General features: G+C 45.7%; 1 protein-coding gene across 1 annotated transcript; it reads right to left on the bottom strand.

Moving 5' to 3' along the window:
• Window positions 1–3,353: 3,353 nt before the first annotated feature.
• On the bottom strand, window positions 3,354–12,912 carry LOC149351671 (uncharacterized). Its single transcript, XM_089581012.1, has 3 exons — window positions 12,446–12,912; window positions 10,284–10,610; window positions 3,354–6,937 (listed from the first exon to the last, which is right to left on the bottom strand). The coding sequence occupies exons 2-3, from the start codon at window positions 10,390–10,392 to the stop codon at window positions 6,573–6,575; spliced, it is 474 nt and encodes a 157-aa protein (XP_089437138.1). The 5' UTR covers window positions 10,393–10,610; window positions 12,446–12,912; the 3' UTR covers window positions 3,354–6,572.
• Window positions 12,913–20,887: the final 7,975 nt, after the last annotated feature.

Genomic DNA, 20,887 nt, shown 5'->3' with positions numbered 1-20,887 from the left:
GCATATTGTTGACGATGCAATGTTGACCCTTAAGTGCCCCTGTTACGTTTTCAGTTTTCTTGCCTTAATTTTCTTATGGTCGCACTGGGCGACCCGATTACAGTGTACTAGAAACCCGATTTAGAAAACTGCCAAAAAATAGTCGCACGTCCTAGCTTTAGTCAAAACCAAGGAAAAGAAAACATGCATATTTATATTTTTGTTTTATTTGTATGAATCAATTTTATTGGCGTTTCCTTTGAATGAGTGTGTTGATTTTCGTCAACTGCATAAATGACTTTCTTATTTATGTTGCAATTTTTAACGTTTAATGCTTTTTTTTTCTAGTTTATTGCTGGTGTCGGCTATTTGTATTTAATTTTCTTTGAGGGAGCGCGCGATGATGATGATGCTAGCGCTCTTACAGCGCCCCCTACAGTCAGTTAGCAAAGAAGAAAAAAAACAACATGGCGGTTGTTTACGTACGTTTGAATCGCGGTCGGCGGCTGTTGCGAGTGAAGTATTCGTCGGTGTCTCGTCTTTGTGGCGTGTGTAGTTCTTTAAATTTGCCCCTTTTTTGTTTGTGACCAGTAGACCGCCTATGGAATGCGTGTTTACCGCCCATGCGTCCCTAAAGGTGAGTGAGCAGGACGCAAGCCCGCGCCGTCCAGTACTGGCGTCCCTGATCTGGGTGTTTCCAGCTCTTTCTGGAAAATATCTGTGCATATAACTCTTGTTATAATCATCACGATGCAGTGCGTGGGCTGTGATATGTCGTCGCATTGACTTTCTCATGATGTAAGGGTTGGAGAACATTGCAGCATGTCGTTTCCAGCCCGCCTTCGATCCTTCAAGACACTGATCTGGACACCAAATGGCGACAGTACCAGTTGACGACTGTTGTGGGTGCGAGGTGGCGTAGATCTGCTAGATCACAGAGAGAATCAATTGCCGGCAGAATAATCGCAAGACTAACCCACCTGTGGCTCGCAACCACCTCAGTGGACTGAAAAATGCTCGGGACAGAGCGAAGCAATAAAGCTGCAATAAAGCTGCACGGTGCGAACGCTAGATACGTTGCTTACGTCTCATGTTGTACCTATCTGAATTGAGTGTTCTGGAATGCACTGGCAGTGTGTACTTCTGCTCTTGGGACCGAGTCGTCCTTCATGGCGCAGAGAGTGCACTGAACGCATGTGCATACGCTGGGCGGCGCACCTTAAAAATAAAATTGTTTCCATGTTCACTGCATGTTTTCAAAGGCACATGAGTTCTAAGGTAATCCTCCGAGTTCTCGTTCTGCTGGTATAGTCATATTTGGTCTGTGCAATCAATGACTCTGTGCCCACATACTGTCAAAAAGCAAGATTTGTCAGATCTTTGTCAGCCAGAGATGATGTGCTGGCATGCATAAATTGATATATAGCATCGTAATAGTGTGACACTGAACACTTTATTAAGATGTAATAGCAAGTAATTTCGATGTTTGTGTAAGCCAGTGTATTTGCCTTCATTGAAAAAGATATTCAAGAAAGTGTTTTGGTGTTCGTATGAGGCGGGACAGAACTTGTGTACAAAGTATGTGATAGCCAAGTGCTCAGGGCGAAATGTCACCTATCACTGCCTCTCGCCGGGGCAGGTGGCTCTCTGGAATTCTTTACTTCAGCATACTGCAAAACTAAAACGTGAAGAGCTGCGCTCAAATTTCGCTTTACCGACTGTAGTTATTGGCTGTCGTTTTTTTTTTTTTGCACGTGGTTTACTGCTGATACAATAACACACATGGCTCAGTCTGTGCATTGTACTGTGTGCTACTTACTGCATGCAATGTGCAATGCTTCAAAAGCAAGGGTTCGGGCAAGTTGTTTGTTCTAGTTAAGGTTGGTCGCCGAACAGAAAGGGACGACACGGAAACCAGACACACAGCACCGACTATCGAGATTTCTGTCAGTGCTGCGTGTCCGGTTCTCATGTTCATGCTGTCTTTATTTCTTTGTAATGTGGCCAACCTTAGCTTCAAAAGCAGTCTTCGCACTATGTATAGGGAGAGTGCACAGAGAGGGCCTGGTAATAAGCGTGTTCATTTTGTGCTCGTGTCTGTGTACAGCACCTGGTGCTAACTGCTCGCTATACTGCACATTTAAATTTAGGTGCCAAATGTACTTCCTTGTGATGCAGTGTGTGCACACCAGGGAATGATCTCGTATTTTGCATGGTGCAGCGAGTACCCTTCTCCTTAACATGTAACAAACTGTAGCTGCCTTTCGAAAATATCATTTTAGTGCATCAGCATCAGAACCCCCTATGTTGGAATAATCCGTCGGTCTGAAGCCTCAGGTGACAGAGTGGAGGGAGTGAAATCCGCCTTCACGAAATTGCAGGGAAGAGGGAAGAAGAGAGGGCGGGAGGAGGCGGTTGGCAAGCGGTTGAAAATCTGAGTCGAAGGGTGGAGAGAGTGGATGTGTCACTGATGGATGGGATTTCATCGGGTGAGTGGAGTGGGGGTGTCACGTAGTGATTGATGGTACCCATTCGTACAGTCTTACCCTGTCAGTGGCTGCTCGGTCCGGCAGGAACATAATGCTAACTTTGGCTTATGGGGTTTAACGTCCCAAAGCGACTCAGGCTATGAGGGGCGCTACAGTGGAGGGATCCAGTAATTTCGACCAACAGTGGCCCTTAACGTGCTCCGACATCGCACAGCATCTGGGCCTGTAGTGCGTCACCATCGGAATACAACTGCCGCAGCCGGGATCATACCAGCGTCTAATGGAATTTGTTTAATTTTGTCGTTACACTCACAGTAAGATTAGTCTTTCCCACGTACAAGTTGTATTTAATGTCAGAGTCCAAGGAAGGGCAGCTTTCCAAAGCCACAGCTGGGCTTGTACGGCGTAATTAAGCAGCATTAACATCCTTTAGAATCAATTAACGTGTTTGTACTATGATTACACAATGGACACGGTATTTATCAAGGCAAACAATGGCAGCGTATATATGCCTGCAAATGTTTAAATCAAGAATAGTATCTGCTAGCTTATTAAAAATATATCATTTATAAAAATGACCGTCCAACTTCTCAGAAGTACCAAATCTGTGGAGAAATACAAATTGCAGATTGCCAATATGCCTAGGAAAATACATTTTGGCTGTCAAAAAAGGATTAGGAGCACTTTATTATTAATTACGCGAGGATTGTGGAGAGATGGGTCGGGTCACACCCAATAGTGCAAAACATGAACCCTTAGAAAAGATGCGAAGTTGTGGCGCCTATGCACTCATATGCTGTGCATAATGGGCTGCCTTGCATTACCATAACCTGTCCATGTAGACTGCTACAAGTCAATAAAAATCTTCGATATATACAACCGCAGTTTTCAGTTAGGTAGACATTTTATTTGCGACATTCTTAATCTAGCTGGCAGGCTATCACCAGCCCGAGGTGAATGTGACGTGCAGGATGAAATGGGTGCCATATCTGGATACTGGAGTAAATGTGATGTGATGAGCCTTGGGAGCATTCCTCTTCACATGGCGCCAGGCGGTCTTGCGGCCACATAATACGGCTGACAGTGCTTCATTCTGTAACCTGTAATACCGCAGTTACTTGCATCATGGATGCAGTTTCTTGTGGGAAAAAATTAGAATGGTAAGTTTGGTGCATTTATTACATGGTGTAAACCATGGTGTGGTCAGTTGAACTTTCCCCAGATTTTGATGATTGATGTAGGGAAAGCATTTATTATGCAAATGCATCCATTATTTAAGTAAATATGGTGTACAGAAACCTGGAATGGAAACAGAAATCAGCATCTGCAGGATTGAAACAAATTCCTAAGAACTTTGCCACAGCACCATACCCATGACTGCCAAGCCACATTTTAGCCCCTAGCCTTTCACTCTACACTGTCCTTAATCTGTTCATTCCCAATGGGCCAGACATGAGGCCGTATGGCACTCGGGTATCCGTATCTGCCTATATGGACATGCCACGTTGTCTACTACACAGCTTTTTAAACACTAGTAGCAACAGAGTCAGTTTTCTGAGAAGTATGAAACTTTGTTGCAATTAGTTTTATGACACACCCAGCACATTAACAGGCATTCTAGCCAAATTATAATTTCATTGCAGTTGGGTTTTGAAGCATTTTTCATTAATGAGTAAAAAGGAAATGACATTAACTGGGCACTATATGTTTCATCTAAGCTGCCTTCTCGACAAATAGGGGCATTTTAGAATTTCTAGGCAACAAAATTGGCACAGTGTTCCCATCACACAACAGAAGGCTCATTGCTTGGAAGGCTGGTGGAGAGACACTGTGTAAGAGCCAAGCAAGTTCATTTATGAAGTGCTTTATCATGTGAGGGAAGGCTATTCACGGCTGTTTCTACCATGGCAATATAAGTTCGTGTCACAAATTGCACCAGCAATGCTCTGAAAAATGAGTAATACTGTTTTTCTGTTGCAGCAGTATTCTCTTTGCAAAATAAGATGAATAGTAGTTTCCGCTGCAGCTTTCAGTGTGCAAGATGACAGCTACGGCTTAGCCTTTTGTCAAGAATACTTTTTCTCATATGCATTGCAGAACTGTAGAACCACATATTGTCAACTGTCCTAAAAGGCAAGGTGTGTTGCTGGGCGAGTTGGTTGGGGTACATCTTGAGAAAAACAGCGCTTGCAGACAAAGGAAACAAGAAGGACACACAACTGCGCTGTCTTTTTTTTGTGTGTCCTTCTTGTTCTGGTCCTTTGTCTGCAAGCGCTGTTTTTCTCAAGATGTCCTAAAAGGGTGGTGCACTGTGACAGCACGACGCAACAAAGAGGAATGCAGCATGGAGCGACACTTCATACTAATTTTATTGAAGAGCGCATGCCTCTCTGAGTGCATCACATGCAGGCAAAATGAAATCAAGCAGGGATGACGAAGAAATAAAATTATAGTGAATGCAAGGCAGGTATGAACAAGAAAATGAGTGCACTAATTTCCCAAAGATGAAAAATGTTTGCCAATTGTCAGAAGTTCTCTGTTGAGCAGTGTCAGAGAGGGCGTACTCACACAAGCAGATTCTGAGTAGGGAATGAGGGGCCTGAAATAGCTCAATTTCTTAATTGTCGGGTTTAACATTCGGGAGCGACACATGGGCTATGAGGGACACCATAATGGAGGTCTCTGGATTAATTTACACCACCTGGGGCCCTTTAATGCACGCTGACTTTGCACAGCACATGGCCATCTTTGTATTTTGCCTCCACTGAAATGTGGCCGCCATGGCCGGATCAAACCCACAGCCTTCGGGTAAGCAGTCTAAGAACGCCAGAGCCACTGAGGCGCCGTGGCGGGATGAGTTCTCCATTCCTAGGAGGAAAGTTTCGGGAAAAAGGAATGACTAGAAAAGAAATACCAGAGGCCTGTAGTGCACCCTCAATGGTGCTGCTTGATATGGGATATGATGGCGCACCTTTCTCATGACCATGTGGGCTTCAAGAAAATTAGCAAATGGCACTCCTCTTCCCTGCTGTGTCTTGAGCTTCCTATGCTAAAGCACTTTGTCAGGATAGCCTGCCAACTAGCTCATAACATAATCCTAATCCCTCACCTGAAATCTGCCATCTTCAGCTGGCAGGGCCTACAAACGCCAGCACAGTCAGATGCTACTTTCTGGCTGCTGTGCATCTGGCACGAGTGTAACTCCACTATAGCAACAGCATGCATGTGCTTGCACATGTGCACATGCGTTGCATGGTCAACACGTACATGTGTACATGTTGTGGCAAGCCTCGCACTGCTCACTATGAAGCTCGCAGCCACTGCACGATTTGCTAGTTCTTTCCACTGTGTGCTTGAAGTTCACCCAACTTTGTGACTTTACATGCCACTGGCCATCTCCCACTCTCTCAGTACTGGACTTAGAAAGCTCAATCCCCACTTTACGCTTCCTAAATAGGGCAGATTTGCGGTGGTCTGCTCCTCCTTTGACACCTGTTGTAAAGTTTTTCGGATGTGAAATTGAAGAGTACTTTGATTAATGTATTCAATCACCCATTTACCTAGCCACCAAAGTGAGAGTACTTCAGTGCCTTGTGCATTGACTCCAAGTGATTATTTTTTGTTAATCCAATGTACTGCCTATAGCAGTAAGCCCACTGACATGCCCTCATTGCGTGTTTTCTCAAAATTTCTGACGAAGCCAAAGGCAATTAAGCTGATGCTCTTTGGAGTGGATACCAAGAAGTGCAGGGAGCAACTGTTGAGAGTCAGTCTCATCTGTCCACTTCATCAGAGTGTGCAGCATGTCCCTTGTTGTACTCCTGCAGTCCTTGTTTGTGACTGTATTCAGGTGCGTGCTCCAGTTGTGTAGCACCTGCCAGCTGCAAAGCAGTCGACTCCTCAAGGGACCCATCACCTGCTCCCATGCACTGCCATAAACAGGGGCATCATCAGACATAAATGCCTGACATGGTATTGTGTTTTTTCTTTGATGGCCTCGAAAAACCTCACCACAGTGCCCGTGTTCACCCTTTTTGAAATCAAGTAGGCACACGGGATACCAAAGGCATCTTGAGAAATTGTAAGCAGGGTTGTCAATTGGAATTAGTACTTATTTATGCCATGGGTGGAGTCAATGCACAGTTTCGCTGCCCCCAATTCATAAAGGAGCTCTCGTTGTGGGAACGTCATTAATGCTCGCTCAAAGTCACCATCATGACTGTTGGGGTCACCCTTCTTCCTGTAATACAACAGTGGCGACTCATTTTCTTCCCTCCTTTCTTCGACCCATAATTCAACACTCTTAAAATTGTCTGCATCTCTCTGCTCTGTTTTGCCAATCCTAAACTTATCTGCAATGTTACGGAGGTCCTTAGTGGTCACAAGTTGCATCCGTGGGCTTGATCCACTTGTACCTGCTCGGATGTTGTGCACAATGGTTTTTTCTGGCACTCCTTCTGCTAACCGGCCTGAAAATGGTACAGAAAAAAACTGTTAACATCTCTGGTTCATCTGTCTACAGCCGTGTAATAAAGTGACAAATACTTCTGGTCGGATTCCTTCGTCTTCCACTTTGTTCCTTTTTACAGGTGACACACAGTTCATCTTACTTTCGTAGAACTTTTTGACGGGCTAGTTGGTACATTGTCTTGAAAGAATGTCGTACGCCAAAAAAGGACGAAACAGGAAGGAAAACACAGAACAGGAAAGAGGCGCAACTTCCAACTTTAATGACAGGAAAGGAAACCAGGTGCTCTTTTATAGCCGCTGAGCTGCATGAGGGTGCGTGAACTAAAAAACAAATGCGGTGGTGGACGAGTGATAACAACACTACAACACAGCACAACAAGTCATAGGGAGGTCGCTATTACAAAAGGCATGTTGATAACTCATGCGAGCGTGAATGATAGCACAGGTTGAACGATTATGAAAAAGGATAGGAACTACCTCTAAGATATTAACAATCATGAAACCGATTGAAGGAAGCAGGCGGACTTTGCTAAGGGCATCTAAACGAAACCGTCCAAAAAAGCTAGTTCGTTTCTGGTGAGGAGAACAGAAGGCGTGCTAACGCAGTTGTCTTTTCTTTGATCAATATAAAAAGCCTCAATGACTTCTCTTTCGATTTTTTCTTTTGCCCTGGCTAGAAACCTGGTCTCTTGAAATTTCGGAAAACAATCTTTACACCTGCTACAAGCATATGTCCGATGGTGTCAGGAAAGCGGGTCAAAAAGGCCTGTACTGTCAAACATCAAACAGTGTTCACAAAATGTACCACTAATGTGGTATACGAGATCCCTTTGACGTGTGGCAAAGTATATGTGGGGCAAACGGGACAGTGCTTCAATGAGCGTGCTCGACAGCACAATGTGACCCTAAAAAGCAAGACGGGAAGCAATCTAGCTTTACATTGTAGCAGGTGCAAAGATTGTTTTCCGAAATTTCAAGAGACCAGGTTTCTAGCCAGGGCAAAAGAAAAAATCGAGAAAAGTCATTGAGGCTTTTTATATTAATCAAAGAAAAGACAACTGCGTTAGCACGCCTTCTGTTCTCCTCACCAGAAACGAACTAGCTTTTTTGGACGGTTTCGTTTAGATGCCCTTAGCAAAGTCCGCCTGCTTCCTTCAATCGGTTTCATGATTGTTAATATCTTAGAGGTAGTTCCTATCCTTTTTCATAATCGTTCAACCTGTGCTATCATTCACGCTCGCATGAGTTATCAACATGCCTTTTGTAATAGCGACCTCCCTATGACTTGTTGTGCTGTGTTGTAGTGTTGTTATCACTCGTCCACCACCGCATTTGTTTTTTAGTTCACGCACCCTCATGCAGCTCAGCGGCTATAAAAGAGCGCCTGGTTTCCTTTCCTGTCATTAAAGTTGGAAGTTGCGCCTCTTTCCTGTTCTGTGTTTTCCTTCCTGTTTCGTCCTTTTTTGGCGTACGACATTCTATCTTACTTTCATTTCACTTTTGTGGCACTGCAAAGCACACGACAAAATGGTTGTTTCAAAGGCAGATGGACTTTATTTTTATGAGCTTGAGTGTTTAAACTTGCATACTGCAATGCAAAACAGGGAAGTTATATACAGCGTGTTATAAATGCAGAATATAACAGCACTGAAAATGTGGACAAGAAAAGAATAAGGACGTGTGCTTCTCATCCTGTCCCATTTCATTCTGCATATTCAAAAAATGCACCAATTCGCCTGACAGCAACCTTTAAAGGAGTAGAGACACCAAATTTTTGAACGCGATCTTTGTTTCTTTGGACTTTTGCACAAGACAATAGTGTACACGAGTCACAATGTAGAATTCACTTACGCCAGGTGAGTAATTTCTAAGTGAATATTTTTCTCATGCTGTTTCAGTTTCAACACCTAAATGACTGCTGCTAAGTCAGAGACAATTGGAGGGCATGCCAGTCATACATAAACTGAAATATAAATGCTGCTTGTTCGTTTTTTTTTTTTTTGCGATTTCAACTCTTGTGCAGGCTTGTGTTTTATATTAGTGGTTTTTCAGGAAAGGAAATGGTGCAGTAACTGCCTCAACCATGCCATGAAGGAAAGAAGGAGTGAAAGAAGCAAGAGAGAAAGAGGTGCTGTAGTGGAGGGCTCCGTAATAATTTCGACCACCTGGGGATCTTTGGGCACTGACACTGCGCAGCACGTGGGCACCTCTTGCCTCCATCGAAACTCAGCTGCCGCAGCCGGGTTCTAACCCGGGTACTCCAGCTTAGTAGCTGAACACTCAAACCACAGCCGTTCCTGTGAGCGTTACTGATGAAGTGCCAAAACAGCCAAATAATTCTAATTAATGAAAGTTCACTGCAGACGATCTATCTTATGAGAAAAAACAGGGCCCTTATACAACCATTAGACTGGTGGCGTTGCATTGATCAGCAACAAAATGCCTACGCTTTTGACAGGCAGCCAAAAAAAAGAGGCTAGCATCAAGTGCAACTGTCAGTCATTCAAGACACGTTTCATGGAGCTCAAGCCGACTTTTTACGGATGAAGTTTCAACGTCAGCCAATTGAGCGACAGACCTAGGATAGTCAATGAAACCAGCAGAAAAACAAAAGAACAGACATTGGAGTAGTTCAGTGCTAGATGACATTCCTAATTATGTTCAGTTCGAAAGACTGGACCCCTTCCACAAAGCATTTCTAAACTAAACGGCATGAAGTTCGTACAGACTGTGCTGTGCAAGCGATGTGCCGTGGATCAATTGTTTTTCACCCTTCGATGCGACCAAGTAGGCTCAAGTGAATTGCACTACAGTCAGATACAACTCGAGAACGAAGTGGCAGATGGCCCTTAAAGAAGACCCCCCAGTCAATGGCGTCAGCTGATTTTCATCAGTTAATCCAGTTAAAGCCATAACTAATCCCCTTTCACCTGCCACCCTCCTGCAATGCTACCCCCTAGGATTAACCATGACATCATGAGAATCGGTCGACGCCATTGGATGGCAGGCTTCCTTTGAGGGGCATTGGCCGCTGGGTTCTTAAGCTGTGCCTTACTATAACTTCTTCCACCCCCTCGTTTTGTGGGACATGCCTTCTCCCACTTTACAATAGGCATTTTCGTGTTGTCCCACCTCTTTTGTGCCATAGATGCATCACAGAATAATAAAAATCATTAAAATGATCACTCGAGTTAATGAGCAATATCTTCCCCCTAAAATACATTTCTATTGCACTTTCGTCTCCCATTTATGAAAGGTTGGTGGAGTGTAGCTTCTAAACGTTTTCACATTCCGGTACAGTCAACACAGCATGCACAAATGCTTTGTACAAGAGGAGTGGCTAACCTGCAAGCACTCTGGCATCATCCTGGGACAGCCTTTGGTGGCAGGCCTCATTGAAGTGTCCGTAGTGTTTCTTTTGAAACACTACATATACCTTGCCCTCTTTCTCCATGACCTCTAGAGTAGCAAAGCAGTGTTTGCCGATTTTGCAGCTTCCTTGCCCCTTTTCCTGCCTTTGGCGCTGTTCTATAGGAAGCTCTTCGTACGAGCCGGAACGGTGGCAGTGCAGGTAGCGTTTAAAAACCCTTGGTGCACATTCCTTCTTTCCTGTAGAAGCTGTAAAATGGCAGCAAGTTTTGCTTTTTTCTCTGTCTTTCCAGGCGCAAAATCCTGAAATGGAAAGATTGTAAACTTAACTAAGCACTCCACATAGTCTTAGTTAATTATTAGTGTGAAAGCACAATTCCGAACGGTAAACCCCGAGCAAGATCCTGCGATGTATGTGGGTTTGTGCCAAGAGCATAGCAACGGCGACATAGCAACCACAGCCTCATAGCAGAATTGTAACATAGTTACGACACGATGCCAACATATGATGTTAAGTCCATGACCACTCATGACTAAAGCTTATGCGCCAATAAATCCAACACAACAACAACAACTCATGACTAATATGAAATTTTTAAAAATTGAGGCGTGAACAAAGGTGGGCTCCATTTTGATAAAAACGTGTACACAATGATAGCAGATGAATAACGGCATAAGGCATCCTTAGAAAGCCAACAGTAAAGTAACAAGACAAGGCAACGTTCATGAAATTCTGCTTTTGCATGTTTATAAAATTCCGGCAAAACTTCTCTGTCAATTTTTTGTGTATCACTCTACTTTCATTTTTTGAAAAGCAAGGCCAAATTAAAGTTTGTACTTTTTACATACACTAATGAAAAATGCATGTGCTATGGAGTGGGCACATATGCAGTACTCTCGCACTACTACTGGCGCTCTGCCTCTGCCAAGTGCGCATGACAATCACAGATTTAGCTTCACATTTTTAGCCTTTTAACTGCAGTGCAGAACTGCATTTCCCAGCTTTTTTATTGTTAAAAATTTATCAGTCATTCGCTTACTGTTTTTTCCTGCTATAGCGCATGGGGAACAATTTTTGGAGAAAATTATTAAGTTCAGGTTAAGTTATTACACGGACTGTTACATGGAAGTATTTCAATTTTACTACATCCTGCAAAAACTCATTCCTGCACAGCAACCTTTTACATGGCCCTGTCCTTTGACCACAAATTCAGGTCAGCGCTGTTGACTTCTAAAGGCAGAACAATGCTGGGCATTCTTCCTACACACTTCTGCGTGTTGCGATTGCCATGGCTTCAGCGCTGCTAAGCTGGTGCATGCCGCGACAATGTTGTGTGTCCTGTCGAGACATTGCAGGTGCCTGCAACAAAGCATAAGCAAGGCCTGTAGCAGCGAGTCTGCTCCAAGGACCAGTTTTTTTCCTGCAGTTTTTTTCCACTTTAAATATGAAAGAGAGTGCACTGCTTGTCACTTTGCTTATGGAGGAGCTAGGACACCAAAAAAAAATTCTGCAGACACACATAAGACTGCTTACCAGCGAGAATGCCAAAGCATTAAAGTGCACAGTCATGCTATGTTGCAGAATGATGAGTCATGAGTGCAAGGCATGACTACGCAACTTTGTACAAACTCTGCACACCTTATGTTACTAGTAAAGTGCTGAGTCATGCTACACTTCAGAATTACTAAGAGTCAAAACTATGACTACCTAAACTTTGTACAAACTATACCTTACATTACAAATAAGTGCAAAATGACTATGACAAGTCATGGCTTTCAAAGGTTATAGTACCTTACGCTGCACATTTCACTCGAATGCCCGCAAAGGCTACCTCTGCAGATCTGTCGCACTAGACTAAGCCCATTGAAATCTTCATGGTTCCTTTAAAAACGTGCATGTCATCGCTAAGTTTTCGTGCACAAAACCACGTGCAAGTTTCCCCAGGTGAGTGTAAGCCCGTAAATAAAAAAAAAGAACGCGCTTTGTGTTTACAAACTTAAAATGCGCGCACTCGAAAAGTCAATAAACTGCAACTTTTCAATCGGTAATCTAAGCGCGCGACTGCATCCCGCTTTGGCCCTTTATTGCTTTGATCACTGCGTGCGTGCATGCAACAGTTATAGACTTCGTTTCTTACCTTTATTATTAGAGTCGAAGACTGGATTCTCCACCTCTTCCTCGAAGTTGTGGTGCCGTCGCAGGTCACGAAGGGCGACAAAATGCTTCGGACGTAAGTCGCACAAGAACGGCCGTGCCTTACTACATGTTGTTGTGACTGGGAGAAGGATGAAAAGGAAATTGCATGGGCCTGCCTACTGGCTGGAGCCGAGCCACCACCGCTGCCGCGTGCAGATAGAGGAGAGATCAGAGGAAAGAGAAAAAGAAAAGACGCGTCGCAGCAACAACTGCGTCCTTCCCCATGAATATCCTTGATGGGTGTTTTTAAATTACTAGTATTGAAGAACGCCTTGTCGCAAACCGCTGAAGCAACGCCATCGCACATGTCCGTCTCCATGCTCAAGGCAAAAAAATAAACAAGCGAGCAAGAAATGCACCTTGGGATACCTCGGGATAGTGAGCAAGGATTTTCACGAAGAGTTGAGATTTTCCCTGGCGGTTGAAGCGCAGTGTTCCCCAAAAGTCCCCACAGAGTGACGTAGAGTAGAGCAGTGACGTCTGTTCTCGGTTGGCCAATCGCAACGAGGATCACCTTCCTCTGAATACGCCCTCCGCCTTTCTAGGAGGTATTGGTTTTATGATTTTGGGTGCGTTCCAATACTCCCAAGTAGACGTCTACTTAGACGTCTTGCCGGACAGCGGCCATTTTGAGACTCGTTCCAATTTTCACGAAGCCGTCCAACAAGACTGCTTCGCCGAAGTCCACATCGATGCAGGCTAACTTCCTGTCTAAAGATGGCGGAGCAGTTGGTGCAGTCTGGTTAGTCTGGTTATGTCTGGTGCAGTCAGAGCTGAGTGAGCCGTGCTCTTGGCGGGCACTGGAGCCCGGAGACGCACCATCTTTCAAGTGTCAGTCATCCCGTTAATTTGATTTTTATAGGAACTGGTGGCAAATAAAGCCGTCTTTGTGGACCTACGATTATATTTGTGAATCGAGCGAGAGGAAATCGTGCGGGTGAGATCGTCTGCTATGCAGGTGAGATCGTACGCTGAAGCGGTAGCGATGAACGCACCATTATTGCAGAAAAAATAAAATAAAATATGAACTAGCAAACTACTAACAGCGCGGTTTTAACTTGTTTTATTAAGAATTTTTAAGAACATAGGAGTGCAACTATTCCCAAATGTTAGTTCAGTTTATATGCCGCAAGGTGGCGCGTGAAGTAGACACGTTCCAATATGTAGACATGTAGACGGCTTCCTAGACGTCACACTGGACGTCTTGTCGGACGTCTAGAGAATTGGAACGCACCCTTTACGCGGTTTCATACCGTTTCGAAAGGTTTCATATTTAAAAGTGTGGCCCCATACTCCACACAGAGTGTCATACAATTTGAGAAACTTGTACTGTTCACTCCATAGATTCACTCTCTGTGAGTTTCGGAACGTCACGCCACTTTTAGCAAAGGGCAACTCCGGCGTTTTTTTCTATCTTCTCTGATTTTACTGAAAATTTCTCGGTACGTTCCCCGCAGTTTTGTCGTTCTGGCTGATTTCGCAGCGGGGTGGACTTTTGTCGCGGCGGTAACGTTAATCGAGGAGATTTCTACACGCAACCTTGCATGAGTGACGTCACTCTACGCATGGCCGTTTTGGTCATTTCAGACAAATACAGTTTCATACAGTCGCCAATTTGGCCAATCAACGCACACGCGACAGGTTTCGTGACAGTATCAGCAACGTCATCGTATCGACAAAAACCCGTTTCGGTTTCGCTTTTTTATTTTTATTGTTTCTAATGTGACGCGATTATAAACTCAAAATGTTCAAAAAAGCCCTCGGAGGTGGTCTTTAAAGGAATATTTTACAGGCACGGCGCTTTCGCATTGTTTCTGTCAGTTTATCCTTTGATACAGTTTTGCGGCTAAGGGATCGAAATTATACATTATACTAACTCCATGGTATACATGCATATTATAAACGCTGCACTAAAAATCAGTTATGCCAGCCTGCTTCATGAGCCGAAATTCTTTCATGCCTTACGTGACCTAATCCCATCTTCATTCAGTTAAGAAGTCAATGAAACAGCATGATAGAAGAAATTCATTTCTAAATTATTTCGTGCTCGTAAGCGAATTCACTACAAATTAGAAAACACGCAACTAAAATTAGGTGTCTTCAAATGCTTTTTCGCTTATTATAGTTCCTGTGCACTGTTGTGTTAACGTTTAAAGTATTCGATGCGCCATTAATCAAAACTTAAGTGTCGATCCCCGCCCCTGCGAATGCCTGATACAAGATGCTATACTTAACAGAGCTGGATCGAGGTTTTTTTCGTTGGCATATTGTATGTTGCTTCGCATAACCAGCGCAAAGCACAAAACAGGCCGAAATAATTAAGCTGTGTTCTGGAGCGGTGCCAGTGACGATATGCCAAGGGAAGGCCGGGCCACAGAAAAATATGCCCAGCGCTTATAGTTTATGTCCTGACGAGGAGAACGTTCTATGATGCGGAAACTTGGATTGGACTTTCTCGCTTGCTCTCGCCACTGCATTTAACGCTTTGCTCTCGCCACATGCCACCTAATTTTTGTGGCATGTTTTCTTATCTCAATGATGCTGAAGACACTATTTTTGGTTTGGTTTATGGGGTTTAACGTCCCAAAGCAACTCAGGCTATGAGAGACGCCGTAGTGAAGGGCTCCGGAAATTTCGACCAGGGGTTCTTTAACATGCACTGACATCGCACAGTACACGGGCCTCTAGAATTTCACCTGCATCGAAAGAATTTCGCCTTCAGTACACGCGGGCCTCTAGAATTTCGCCTTCATAGAATTTCGCCTTCATCGAGGCGTTGCAATACGAATGACTGGCGCTTTCCTGCGCGCTGCGGGGATCACGCCTCCACTAGCTCCATCCGCCGCACCATACCCCATCCACTCATCTAAAAGAAGAAAAAGGTGACAAATTTTTAAAAATGCGCGCGCCTACAACCGGCGAGGAGGCTCTAACCTACGTCCCTGTTGTGTCACGTGACTGCGCATTCACGTCTTGCAGAAATATTCTGCCCATAATGCGTTTGTCACATACGGTTTGGTTTTGAGGAAAGGAAAGAAACTGGGGGCTTAGCACCGTCATACGGTAGATATAAAGCCCCTAGAACAGCTTTGCATGTTGGCCATTTTCGGCGCGAGGAGGAAAATAGCCTGGAACCGGCGCGCACGCGGCGGCGCTTCTCCTCCTCCTCCTCTCCTCCTGGTATGCGTGGGCGGCGAGGTACGTGTTGAGTGACGTTCGTGCCCTGCTGTCTTTTACACGAGAAAACAGCTTTTACGTGTTTTGACGCTAACTGTGAACATGAATCATGAGCCGAGGTCATCAGGATACCACTGCGCTGTTGTTGGCTGCACCAACAACTATCGCAGAGGAAAAAACTAGCTGCAGAGCCATGTGCACAGAATCAACAGCCGCGGCGTCTGTGCAACTGCGACCTGTTCCATATGCATCGCTTTCCGTCGGGTGAAGACGAGCGACGTATTTGGCTAGCGTCAACAGAAAGGATTTTCTTCTCCAGCATGTAAAAAATGATGTATCATCTGGACATGTGGCCATTAATTTAAGTCATCACTCCAGTCAGTGACAACACTTAGATGCCTGTACAGCTTGTCACCTGCAGACAAGTATATGTAGGTCACAAAATCAGAGCAACGGAAGTAGACAGTACAGATAAGCAGAAAAAAGACCTCTCCAAATTTTTTTTTGCATGCTAAATATGACAGCAAATGATATACGATTATTACATCGCTGCCGAGTAAGCAATGTTGTTGCCGCAGTGTTTTTACCGCGAACAACCGGGCCCAGAAGCAAAACAGTGAGCTCATTGCACCAGTCGTCAAGATACCAAAGCCCGCAAAACTTATGTAAAGACGCGTAGCGGGCTTAACGACGACCGCAAACGCACTTGCTCGCCAAAGCACAATCGAGGTACGGGTGGCGTGGCGAATTTCTGCTGCCGCGTACCAAACACCCATGCAACCTCTAATCTTACTTTCTTTGTTGAGCACGGCAGTTATTTAGGGCCGCAACGCTTTTCTTTCGTCGAGTGAAGAGTGGACACGTACGAGAAAAAAAAAGTAGCGAGGCAGCGAGAACGACCATTGCTCGCGTTCGCTCGGTGGCCAAGCCCCCAAGCAAGCGACGGTGGCATACGCGATGTCAACTAGCGTAGACAGCTGGTTTAGGTTGGTTTACGGGGTTTAACGTCCCAAAGCGACTCAGGCTATGAGAGACGCCATAGTGAAGGGTTCCTGAAATTTCGACTACCTGGGGTTCTTTAACGTGCACTGACATCGCACAGTACGCGGGCCTCTAGAATTTCGCCTCCATCGAAATTCGACCGCCGCGGTCGGGATCACTTGATAAGCAACATATAGATATGTAATGATAGTAGTGATAGTAGATATATGGTCAAAAATAGTGATAGATAGTGATACTGACAGCTACTGATGGTGATAGTGCTAGAGATAGATAGTGATATTCGAAAGCAGTCAGGTGAAGTTATATTGCCCATGGTCGTGGATCAGCAGCAGCGATATGAGAAACTTGAATGCCGTGCTGGCCATGCTGATCACGTGGTGCGCGTAGCTCGTCCATGCAGTCAGCTCGATCTTTTGCCTACCTACCACGTGCAGCCAGCGTCAGACAGCGCACAGTGCAGCAGATACATTCTATGCGGCGAGTGCTGCGTTATTTTCGTCGCCGCATAGGCCTCGATACCAATTGGCACATCCATCTCATCAGCGAGTGGCGTCTGGATTCCGTCAACGCGCACCACAGTTTCAGCGAAACTCAGTCACCGTACCTCGACTACTGCTACCGAGCTGCAAGCAGCATTTACTTACATTCTGAAACAACCGCCAACAGCGTGGGTTATCTTCGGAGACTCTCGCGCTGCACTATAATCGATAAAGTAATCAGGATGCCTTCAAGCGCAGATCGTCGGCGACTTGAACAGATTGCACACCGAAGCCTGTGATTTACGTCACCATGTTGCGCTGCAGTGGTTACCCGCTCACTGCGGCCTCGCAAGCAACGATCACGCTAACAGTGCAGCGAGGTCGGCGCATGGCGACACTTCCTTGCTCCTACCCATACCCTTTTCTCGTAGTGATGGCGCGAGACCACTGGCTACTAAATCCTGGCAGACGCAATGCTCTTTTTAGTGTGATCCGCAGCGTCAATATAGACCCCTTCTTCGTATCGACCCCACTTGTGACTTCCGCATGCCACTTAAATTAGATAGACGTGATCGTAATTGCCTGCACCGAATTTGTCTGTACGTTGCCTTCACTAAATTCTATCTTCATACAATTGGCGCATCAAGCAGCCCTCTGTGCCCGACATGTGGTGTTCGCGAGGGTCTTCAACACTTGATCTGCCGCTGCCAAATTTTTAATACCTATCGCAAGGCACTGCTAAGTGCTTTCGGACTCCGACAGGACGGCTCCGTGCACCTGGAGCATGTCCTTGGACCCTGGAGTGATGCGGCTTCGGCTGCGCGAGGGACAAAAGCATTCTTAGTTTTTCTTAGGGACACGGTTTTGGTGGACACCCTTTGATAATCATGTGTGTTTGTGAATGCGTGAGTGCTGAGTACGCTTGATGTCACCTTTCACCCTTTCTTTTCTTTCCCTTTTCCTCTTTTTTTCACCCTCTTCTTCTACGCTTATCTTGTCTTCTTTCACCCTCACCGGGAGTAGCATGCTAAGCTAACAACCAGGCAACAACAACCAAGCTAACAAAAACGCAAAGACGTCCTGAGCTTGAAGGCCGGCGATTCTGTCCACTGACGTCATCGGAGCAGGGGACGCGTGGTGAGTTGTGTGCCCTAATAGATTGCGAGCTACTGCAAACAGCAATTAAAAAAAAATTTCTAAATTAGAGGGCCCGCGCAGAGCTTTTAGATTTGACTAGAATACCCACAAGACCACCTCTATAGATCTGCTGCACTAGAATACGCCCATCGAAATCATTTCAGGGTCCCTTTAATGGGAAGAATGAGTGGCCCAAAAATCTAAACAGTCCAATCGCCTTAGAAGCATGCGATACATAAGACCAGGTGTAAAAACAACAATATCTTAAGCTATCCCCTCAACGCATATAATTTTTGGGGTCACAAGATTTTCCTTCACTATTGTACACACTTATCATTTAATTAACCGGCAGTTTTTAATTAATGAGAAGCAGTGCGAAAGAAAAAGCTGGTATGATCAGTTCGGTTCGGCAGTATTACCCTGCGATAAGACGATTTTGGGACATCTGAGGAATTTTCATCCTCCAGCCGTCCAGCAAAGTACAAACTGAGAACATCCTCATGAGAACATTTAGCCATCGAAGCACTCAAAAGGTACCCAGAATGTCCTGCTAAGGAAGAGGACGTTCTGATCATTTGATGACGTTCTCAGGATGTTTGGTGTTGTCTGGATAGATGAAGCTCTCGAAAACGCAGGTGATCAGACGTATGTAGATTTGTATTTATGCGCAGCTGGCCAGATGTTTCCACGGATGACTACGTTCCTGCGGACCACAACATCGCAGAGCCGTGTTCTCTGACGAAGCCGTCTTAAGCCAAGTACGAGCACTCCCCTACCGCTAGGAATCTCGTTAATGTAGCCGACCTGCCACCAGCTGCCGCGGACGCTTCAACCACGATTAGTTGTATCCTGTCCCTAAAGTTGATTTTTGGTAGCAAGGGTCTCAGCAAGGACATGATCAGCCTGGAGAGCCTGGAAAGAGCCGCATTAGCGCCTACTTTTAAACTGCGTTACGCGGGCCTGCTTTTAACAAGAAGACGCGCATAACGCAATATTTTTAAGAAATAAAAACCAATTTTACCGGAATTGATATTTTTGGCAGTTATACGGAAAGTCCACTTACTACGAACATCGAATACAGTTGAGCCCACTTATAACGAACTTGATCGTCACGCGGCATTTGTTCGTTGTATCCAAAGTTCGTAGTAAGTGGACCACCTATAATACGGGCAAAAAGAGCAAGCGAGAGGAAAGTTAACCTTATTTTTGAAAAAATCCGTGATGCATGTCTGCTTCTTCAAAGCTGATCGCATCACTGCCGTTTCTAATTTTTCCAGCGCGGTAATATGTTCATCGCCAAGGCCTCTGACGCAATGTAACCGATCGCGGTTGAAGCGTTCACAGCAACCGGCGGTAGAGCAGCATCCTCGTCATCGTCCTCGTCGGTCTCTGGGCAGTCAGGAAGGGCTCGCACTTCACGCACAATAGCTTCGTCAGTGCATGGCTCCGCAATGTCGACGTCGTCATCAGCAGAAACGAAATCGTCCCAGGCAACGTCAGGTCCGGCCAGCTGCGTGTCAACGACGCGTTGCCACAAGTCCTCGTGCGACCGGCCTTCCGGTGGGTCATCTATGGCGTCCTCGGTGCCTGGGCCCACAAAACCCGCCTTGCGGAAGCAATTTGCTATGCACTCCGCGGTGAGTTCCATCCACGCCGCTTTCAACATCTCCACGGCGGCAAGCAAGCTGATGCGAACTGGCATGGCAGCATCAATCGCGATCAACAAGCGTTGGATGACACGCCGCCGGTAGCACACCTTGAACGCATGAATGATGCCCATATTCAGCGGCTGAATTTTGCAGGTTGCATTGCGAAGCAAGAAGAGCACTGTCACCGCACTCAAGGAAGGCCGCACATGGTGCGCCGCACAGTTATCCAGCACGAGCAGGACCTTCCTGTTTTTTCGTGCCATGTCGCGGTCGAACTCGACAAGCCACTCGCAAATAAGTCACGACTCATCCAGGCTTTTGTATTGTTCCTGTAACGTACGGGCACGTAGCTTCCAAAGCATCGCGGCTTACGTGACTTGCCAATGACAAAAGGCAGCCGCCGGTCACTGCCGTCCATATTGACACACAGAAGAACGGTTATGCGCACCTTGCTGTTCTTCCCTCCTGCGCACTTGTCGCCTTTCAAGGCATGCGTTTTAGATGGCAACATCTGATAAAACAACGCAGTCTCGTCGGCATTGTAAACGTCCCGTGGAGCATAGCTGGTGATTGTTGGGAGGTTGTCGGAAAGCCACGCATCGACGTCCTCGTTGTTCACAGACGCGGCCTCGCCGACGACCGCCTTGAAAACAATTCCGTAGCGAGCCTTAAACCGGTGCAGCCATCCATTGCCTGGGCTGAAATCGGGAAAGTCCAAAAGGGAGGCTAAGTCTTTAGCCTTGGAGAGCATCAGCGGTCCACTGATCGGAACGTTGCGAGACCGAGCGTCAGCGAACCACTTCAGCAGTGCGTCCTCAACGTCCGCGTAGGTCGCCTTCCGAAGGCGCTTTCTAGTCGTCGGGTCGGCATTCACGGTAGCACCAAGAATATTTTCCTTGCCCTTAGCAATGGTTGAAATGGTCGATTTCTACAGGCCGT

Source organism: Amblyomma mixtum, chromosome 3 (genome assembly GCF_055824585.1).
Source record: "Amblyomma mixtum isolate Tamu chromosome 3, ASM5582458v1, whole genome shotgun sequence".
NCBI classification, from domain to species: Eukaryota; Metazoa; Arthropoda; class Arachnida; order Ixodida; family Ixodidae; genus Amblyomma; species Amblyomma mixtum.
This window is presented reverse-complemented; position numbering and strand designations above follow the sequence as displayed.